This window comes from Spinacia oleracea, chromosome 6, assembly GCF_020520425.1.
Source record: "Spinacia oleracea cultivar Varoflay chromosome 6, BTI_SOV_V1, whole genome shotgun sequence".
In the NCBI taxonomy this organism is placed as follows: Eukaryota; Viridiplantae; Streptophyta; class Magnoliopsida; order Caryophyllales; family Amaranthaceae; genus Spinacia; species Spinacia oleracea.
The window spans coordinates 130,880,285-130,889,545 of NC_079492.1; the positions used below are offsets into that span (position 1 = coordinate 130,880,285).

Genomic DNA, 9,261 nt, shown 5'->3' on the forward strand with positions numbered 1-9,261 from the left:
GTATTTGAGGTAAAATGAAGACTGAAAATATACAATTTCAATTCATCATTCTGCTCAATTCAAATATATTTTTTCTCCGTTTTTTTAGTTGTTCTATATCGACTGTTTAGAAGAGGGAATAACTCCAAGTTCAAAGCATTCTAATTCACTAAAGTTGTATTGTTATGCTTTGATTGACTACTTGAACTTTAAGTAGTAGATTTTGCTTTTTTCCCTAAACCCTAAGCATAAATGAGTAACTAACAAGCTAATCAAGATGCAATAGTGAAAAGAATTTCTGAACGGAGTTCGAAATAACAACGATCATGTGTTAAACCCACCATACTTGGGCGTGCCTAGGGGAGGTAATAAAGATTCAGTTATTTTCGAACATATTGGGATAAAGGCATTCCAATCTCATGTATCTATTCTAGATCCGCCAATGTGTATGAGCTAGGCGTGTTGTTCACAAACTTAACCCTAACAAAAAACAATTAACATAAATCATCTCCTTAAAATTAAAGATTCAAACAACGATGTCATTCTGATACGAACCACATCTATTTTTTTCGAGTTTTTCACCTGTAGTAGTGATTAGTGAAGAATATCACCTACAGAGACGAAAGCAAACTCATACTATGTGTATTTTTCCAGTTAAACCTTCTTGTTTGTCATCTTCAATTTGGTACATAAAGGCAAGCGGAAAAACCACAAGATTAGGAGGCTTGCGCCGCGCGTAAAGCTAGTTATAATTAACATATATTAGATTAAGAAAAGAACAGCACCAATAATTAACATTAGTGACTATAGGTTAGTGGCTCGATTAACCAAGCTAAAGCACAGCCCATGACTAATTTACTACACTGACCTCATTTTGAGGAAAACAATGCATCAACACATGGGGTTGCATGGCTACAAAGCTACTAAAATGGATATTAAGACAGACACAAAACACAGAACCCCGAGGTGAAAGCTGGTGGCTAACTAAACAAACTCATAATCTTTCAAAATTTCTCCTCTTGCTTGTTTTGAAAGCATTGTAATCTTAAACTGATAGGTAAGCAGCAGTCCTAGCGAAAGAGAGAGAAAGAGAAAACCAATGCAAAAACCAGAAGAGAAATGTGGGGTTTAAGGTCAATGCCAACGCCAATGCCAATGCCAGCGCCGATGCCAAGGCAACCCTTCAAGCCCCACCACAAACAACACCGTATCCACCGCCACATCCATCATCATCTTATCCTTTTCCTAACTCTTTCTCTCTCTTCACTTTTCTTCTCTACATCTTTTGCTTACGCAAACAATGAAGTCCTCTTCCTACATTCATGGCTTCACAGCTCTTCCCAACCTCCACCCTCTGCTTTCTCAAATTGGAACCCTTTGGACCAAAACCCTTGTAAATGGTCATTCATTTCCTGCACTTCAGACAACTTTGTTGCTGAAATAAACATCCAGTCAATCCAATTAACTTTACCTTTCCCTTCAAATATCTCAATCCTTAGCCACCTTCAAAGACTAACCATTTCTAGTAGTAATCTCACTGGTTCTATCCCTGAAAGTATAGGGGATAGCCTGCAGCTTACATTTCTTGATCTGAGCTCGAATGGCTTAGTGGGAAGTATCCCTAGTACAATCGGGAAGCTTAAGAACCTGCAAGATTTGACTGTCAACTCTAATCAGCTCACTGGAGAAATCCCTGTTGAGCTTGGTGATTGTATTGGCCTAGAAAATCTTTCACTCTTTGATAACAACTTCAATGGTGAAATCCCGGTTGAGCTAGGGAGACTCACAAATCTACAATCGTTGAGGGCAGGCGGAAACAAGGACATCTCTGGGCCGATACCAGAAGAGCTAGGGCAATGTCAGAATTTGACTGTGCTTGGTTTGGCAGATACAAAGATTTCTGGGTCTCTTCCAGCTTCACTAGGCCAGCTGAGGAAACTCGAGACGATATCAGTTTATACAACAATGCTATCAGGGGAGATCCCACCTGAACTAGGTAACTGCTCTGAGCTTGTCAATTTGTATCTATACCAAAATAGTCTTTCTGGGTCAATCCCTAAAGAACTAGGTAAGCTTCAAAAGCTTCAGAAGTTACTGCTATGGCAGAACAATTTGTCTGGTGCAATTCCTGAAGAGATTGGGAATATCTCAAGCTTGGTAATAATTGATCTTTCATTGAATACCCTATCCGGGACTATACCTTTATCATTTGGAAACCTACCTAACCTCCTAGAGCTAATGCTGAGCAGTAATAATATTTCTGGTTCAATTCCAACTGTTCTTTCCAATGCTGCGAAGCTAGTGCAATTGCAGGTAGATAATAATCAGATAACGGGCTCTGTCCCAGCTGAGCTAGGGAGGTTAAGTGGGTTGCAAGTCCTCTTCGCCTGGCAGAATAAGCTTGAGGGGAGCATTCCTTCTGCATTGGCTAATAGCAGCAGCCTCCAAGCTTTGGATTTGTCACACAACGCACTCACCGGAAGCTTGCCCTCTAGTCTATTTCAGCTTCAAAACCTCACAAAGTTGCTGCTGATTTCCAATCACATTTCAGGTTCAATCCCTCCTGAGATTGGGAACTGCAAGTCCCTCATTCGTCTCCGCCTTTTTAACAATAGGATCACAGGAGAAATTCCAAAAGAAATTGGATTCCTTGGTAGTCTTAGCTTTCTTGATTTATCTCATAACCGGCTTTCTGGGTCAGTTCCAGATGAGATAAGCAAGTGCAAAGATTTGCAGATGCTAAACTTGAGCAATAATACAATCAGGGGCTCCATTCCTGACTCACTGTCATCTTTGAGTAAGCTTCAAGCTCTGGATCTGTCAAACAACCAGCTTCAGGATCCAATTCCAGCAAGTTTTGGTCAGCTAGATTCACTTAATTCTCTCATACTTAGAGGGAATTCTCTCTCTGGATCAATCCCGGCATCACTGGGAAGCTGTATGAATCTGCAATTGATAGATTTAAGCAGCAACAAATTTTCAGGGGGCATCCCACAGGAACTTTTTCAAATTGAAAACCTTGATATCGCTTTCAATTTGAGCTGTAACATGCTTACAGGTGTTATACCCCAGCAGATTTCTTCCCTAAGGAAACTAAACATACTTGATCTCTCTCACAACAGGCTTGAAGGCAGTCTGATGCAGCTCTCAGCGTTGGATAATCTGGTGTCTCTAAATGTATCTTACAATAATTTCACTGGGTTTCTACCTGACAACAAGCTATTTCGACAGCTGTCGTCTAAAGAATTGGAAGGAAACCAAGGGTTGTGTGCACAGAGTCATGATTCATGCTTTATAGGTGATGGCATGGGATCAGATACAGGAAATAGAAGGCGGTCACAGAAGCTAAAATTGGCAATCGGATTGCTGGTAGCTCTAACCGTCATACTGGTAGCTCTAGGTGTGGTTGCAGTTGCTAGAGCAAGGAAAATGGTTAAAGATGACAACGAGTCCGAGATTGGGATGGATGCCTGGCCTTGGCAATTCACCCCTTTCCAAAAGCTGAATTTCTCTGTTGATGATGTCCTAAAAAGCCTAATGGAGAGTAATGTTATTGGGAAAGGGTGCTCAGGGATTGTTTATCGGGCCGAAATGGATAATGGAGAAGTGATTGCAGTAAAAAAGCTATGGCCAGCAACAATGGGAACCAAACATGAATGTCAGAAGGACAGAATCAAGGACAACGGGCGTGACTCCTTCTCAGCTGAGGTGAAGACCCTTGGTTCTATTCGCCACAAGAACATAGTTAGGTTCTTGGGTTGTTGTTGGAATAAAAATACAAAGTTGCTTATGTATGATTACATGTCCAACGGAAGCTTAGGGAGTCTCCTACATGAAAGAAGTGGAAGTTGTTTGGAGTGGGATCTGAGGTATAAGATCATCCTAGGGGCTGCTCAAGGATTAGCTTATCTACATCATGATTGTGTTCCTCCTATAGTTCACAGGGATATCAAGGTCAATAACATTCTAATAGGCCTTAATTTTGAGGCCTACATTGCTGATTTCGGCCTCGCCAAGCTGGTTGATGACAGGGATTTCGCTCGGTCTTCCAGCACTGTTGCTGGTTCATATGGCTACATGGCACCGGGTAAGCATATTTTTCCCTCACAATGATGTTTTCCGCCGTAATAATCTACCTTCAATGTAATAGTTTTATGCTGAAAAACAATTTTATTTTTGTGATGTGCAGAATATGGTTACATGATGAAGATTACAGAGAAGAGTGATGTGTATAGCTATGGGGTTGTGATGTTAGAAGTTCTAACAGGGAAGCAACCAATTGACCCGACCATACCTGATGGTTTACACATTGTAGAGTGGGTGAGGCTAAGGAAAGGCGGGGTAGAAGTGTTGGACCAACAGTTAAAAGGAAGATCAGAATCAGAAGTTGAGGAGATGATGCAGACAGTGGGTGTGGCGTTACTTTGCGTAACTCCTTCCCCCAATGACCGACCCACCATGAAGGACGTAGCAGCCATGCTCAAGGAAATAAGGCAAGATAGAGAAGCAGATTGTGCAAAGGCTGATACACAACTGAAAGGATCATCAACAACCAAAGAGCAACAAACTAGCAATAACAACAGTTCTAAAGGAGGACCATCTACAGCAATGCAACAGCAACTATACTCGCGAAGCAATAATACGAGCTTCTCAGCTTCGTCTCTCCTATATTCTTCCTCCAACGGCAACATTACACTCAAATAATTACTTACAATGTCAGCCATTCACTAGGATATAAAATTAAATTGTTTCTTCTTACTAGGTTGTGTATCTTCCCTTTCTCCTTTATCTTATGATGTCCCTTCATTCGAGTGTATCAGAGGTGAAAAGAGGCTAGCCATTTCGACGGACTGGATTGAACCAGGCATTTCTGGCTCTAATCATATAGTATAAGCAATAACATGGTACCATCTAAAGTTGGTTATGTACAAAATGCAAGAACAAACTCCAATAGTAATATAATTCGTAGTATCTAACCCCACTAACACAGACACACTATCATACTCTAAATTGTAGTTAAATACTTAAATCCCAGCTTGGCATTTTATCAAACAGGTTGTGAACACCCATCATCTTTTTTCTAAAACACAAATTAGGGGAAATAAGGGATTTGCAGGTAACTAACAGTCAAATTCAGCTGATTTTCACTAAATCATAGGCATTAACTGAAGAACATTGTGCATTATTCCCAGTAATAGAATTGATTTAACAACAATCATGGGTGCTAATATCCAATGTAACTGAGTCACTGAGACAGGAGAATTGGTTAGGGAAAGGGGAAAAGAATACAAGTTATTACTTTGTAGTTTGTACGTAGTATGTGTCAATGTGTGAGAAACAAAGAGAGACTACCTGCAAGGGGATGAGAAGTTGAGAACTGAGAAAGACGATGAAGTTCTGGTTTATCTCCTAGATAACATTGGAAATTTGAAAGCATATAATGTCGATGTGAAGATGGTATATTAAGATTTTGTTTGAGAAACCTACATGGCTCTCCAAGCAGAGGTGACAGGGCTGGAAGTTCAATTGGAACATGCTCTTTGACTCAAATGATGCATTGGCAAATATGCTGTTCAAGTGATGCAACTACAAAGAAAAAATTGTTTGTTGGTTCAGTGGTGATTGAGGCTGAACTTGGCAGGGAGAACCCGTGTTCGATCCCCTGCAACAATAATTGGGAGGTGACTGGAACCTAACCACCCGGAATTCGCCTCGAATCCGGAATAACCCTAAAGGTGAACAGGGTACTAACACAAAAAAAATGTCGAGTAGTTTTTTTTAGAGGGGATTAAAAACTGAAAATGAAAACCACAAATATTTTAGGGTCCATTCGGTATCATTATTAGTTTTTTGTTTTCTGTTTTTTTAAAACTTGAAACTAGTTTTTGTTTTTAAAAAAATATATTTTATATGCTTTTGTATATGCATTGTACTGTACATTACTATACAATCGGAAGACATGTGTCATGTGTGCATTGCTTTGCAATATTTTTCCAAATGGAAGACACCTATACATCTTTTTGAGAGAAAAAAAGACATTTGTGCATCTCCTTCCCCGACCCAATTAATTGATCAAAATGCATAAAACTTTCGCCTTCACTGTCAAATTATAAAATAAAAGAGCTTTTGTCATCCTCTTCCGGTCTTTATCATTTGAGTTTCCTCTGCTTATCTAAGCTAAGATTCAATTGAATTGGAATTGAGCTTTTTAGATCAAAGGGTAGAGTGAAATAAGGCGGTTCATCTTAAAGGAGAAGAAGATCCACATAAACCAGATAGTGGTTACATCAACGACAAATACTTCCGGCGACATGTACATGTTTGTAGGTGATTTCAACGACAGTGCAGCTCAAAATATGTTAGTAATGACTCTAATGAGTGATAGTCAATCGGCGATTCCGACAACTTCTGTTGACAACGTTTGCCCGTAGAAGTGGTCATCGGAGATTCAAAGCCGGTGCGGTTCAACAGATGTTGGTAGTCGGTGAGAGTCGGCGAAGTCCGACAACATTCCGGGAAGAGAGAAAACTAGGCCTGTTGTTCCATAAACGTAAACAAAAAATATGAAACCACTTTTTGTGGTTTTGAGTTTTCCGCTTTCAATTTCTAAAAAGTAGATGAAATTTGTTTATTTCAACGGTTTCACCAAACAGGTTTTGTTTTCAATTTTGCAAAAAAAAAAAACGAAAACATAAATCTATGCCGAACAGGCCCTTAGGGCTTGTAGGGGTAGTTTTCAGAATTTTGTAGGTCATATGATTTAAATTTAATTATGAACCAAAAAGTAGTCAAACGAATATGTATAATAATCATGCTGAATTTTGAAAACTGATATGAAATATAATATCGATGCCCATTAATATCTCCGAATATTTTAGGGTTCAGTAAAACCCTAACTATTGTATCCTATATATACCCGGTGCTATATGAAATAACACATGCACAACATTATTCTCTCTCTTATCTCTCTTGTTTATTCACAATACGTTATCAATACCAAACCCTAGCCGACTGAGCGAACAAGAAACAAGATACCGTCGTTAACATGAATACCCCTCAAGTTTAGTTAGCAATGAATGGTGAAGATTTATGCCTAGCAGACAGTACAACTACTCATAGCGTACTGAAAAGCAAGAGCTATTTCTCTCATTTGATAATGAAAGAAACTAGTGTGAGTACTATATCTGGTAGTACAAAGATAATCGAAGGCTCCAGAAGAGCAAATATATTATTGCGTACGTGAACAAAATTTGAAATCATTGATGCATTATAGTCTCCCAAGTCTCAAAGAAATTTATTGAGCTTTAAAGATATTCGACATAATGGATATCACGTTGAGACAATGAGTGAAGGAAATATTGAATACTTTCAGATCACAAGTATTACCCAAGGCACTAAGCATATTCTGGAGAAATTACCTGCATTCTCCACGGGTTTTTACTACACCAAAATCAATGCAATTGAAACATATACTACACTAAACCAGAAGTTTACAGATAATTTTACTGTTTGGCATGACCGGTTGGGCCACCCCGGTTCAATAATGATGCGAAAAATAATTGAAAGTTCTTGTGGACATTCATTGAAGAACCGGAAGATTCTTCCTAATGATTTCTCATGTGCTGCTTGCTCACAAGGCAAGTTGATAATACGACCCTCACCAGCCAAAATAAATTTTGAATCTATCAATTTTCTAGAACGTATACAAGGAGATATTGGTGAGCCAATTCTCCCACCGTGTGGAACATTTAGAGATTTTATGGTTTTAATTGACGCATTGAGTAGATGGTCACATGTATCCTTGTTATCAACTCTCAACCTGGCGTTTGCGAGACTACTTGCTCAGTTGATTAAATTACGAGCACATTTTCCAGACTTCCCTATGAAGGAAATTAGTCTTGACAATGGTGGTGAATTCACTTCTCAAGCCTTTGATGATTATTGCATGTCCATTGGGATAAGTTTTGAACATCCTGTAGCTCATGTTCATACACAAAATGGTCTAGCTGAATCATTAGTCAAGTGTCTCTAGTTGATTGCTAGACCATTACTTATGAAGTCCAAACTCCCAATCTCTGCTTGGGGACATGCTATATTACACGCAGCAGCATTAATTCGCATCAGGCCAACGAATAATCAAATGTTCTCCCCATCACAATTAGTTTTTGTTCAGAAACCAAATATTTCCCATATGAAATTTTTTGGATGTGTTATATATGTTTCAATTGCATCAAAGGAGGTTAGGAGTATATGTTGGATTTGAATATCCATCAATAATTAAATATCGAGATCCATCCACAGGGGATCTATTTAAGGCTCGATTTGCAGACTGTCATTTCAATGAGTCAGTCTTTCCAACATTAGGGGGAGAAAATAAACAGCTAGAGAAGGAAATCAGTTGGAATGAATTATCATTATCTCATCTTGATCCTCGTAATAAATAATGTGAATTAGAAGTACAAAGGATAATTCATTTACAAAGCTTAGCAAATCAATTGACAGACGCATTTACTGACCCCAATAGAGTGACCAAGTCACATATACTAGCTGTAAATTCTCCAATTAAAATTGATGTCCCAGCAGGACAATATCAAACTCCTAGTGAGTCTACAGCACGCATGAAGCGTGGTAGACCTATTGGTTCCAAAGATAATAATGCTCGAAAAAGAAAAGGAGCTATGATTGATAATGGCCAGACCGAGGAAGAAAAGAATTTTGAAGGATCTCTAGAAGAGACTTTAGACATGACGAATGAAGAAATTCAGGTACCTGACAATGAAGAGATCTCAACTAATTATTTCATGTCTGGAATAAAATGGAACCGAAATAAAATCGACATCGATAAAATTTTTGCATGAAATGTAGCAGTTGATGTTATGGATGAAAATGGGGATCAAGAACCAAAGTCTATTGAAGAGTGTACACAAAGTGATAATTGACCAAAATGGAAGGAAGCAATTGATGCAGAATTAAATTCTCTTGCAAAGAGAGAAGTATTTGGACCAGTAGTCCGTACACCTAAAGGTGTAAAATCAAAGGTGTAAAATCAGTGGGACATAAATGGGTCTTTGTGTGAAAGAAGAATGAAGATGGTGAAATTGTGAGATACAAAGCATATTTAGTTGCACAAGGATTCTCACCAAGACCTGGAATTGATTATGGAGAAACTTACTCTCTTGTGGTGGATGCAACTACCTTCAGATTTCTTATCAGTCTGGCAATAAGAGAAGGACTCAATTTACGTTTAAAGGATGTAGTCACAGCCTACTTGTATGGGCCACT

At 38.8% G+C, this 9,261-nt stretch overlaps 1 protein-coding gene across 1 annotated transcript; it reads left to right on the forward strand.

Moving 5' to 3' along the window:
• Positions 1 to 795: 795 nt before the first annotated feature.
• Positions 796 to 4,930, forward strand: LOC110788770 (LRR receptor-like serine/threonine-protein kinase RGI2). Its single transcript, XM_021993409.2, has 2 exons — positions 796 to 4,066; positions 4,169 to 4,930. The coding sequence occupies exons 1-2, from the start codon at positions 1,099 to 1,101 to the stop codon at positions 4,681 to 4,683; spliced, it is 3,483 nt and encodes a 1,160-aa protein (XP_021849101.2). The 5' UTR covers positions 796 to 1,098; the 3' UTR covers positions 4,684 to 4,930.
• The last annotated feature ends 4,331 nt before the right edge of the window (positions 4,931 to 9,261 follow it).

What these genes read in the sequence shown, in the direction of transcription:
- LOC110788770 (XM_021993409.2), top strand. Translation starts at nt 1,099, where the DNA reads ATGTGGGGTTTAAGGTCAATGCCAACGCCAATGCCAATGCCAGCGCCG. An exon ending in ATATGGCTACATGGCACCGG is followed by an intron (nt 4,067 to 4,168) that starts GTAAGCATATTT and finishes TGTGATGTGCAG; the next exon opens with AATATGGTTACATGATGAAG.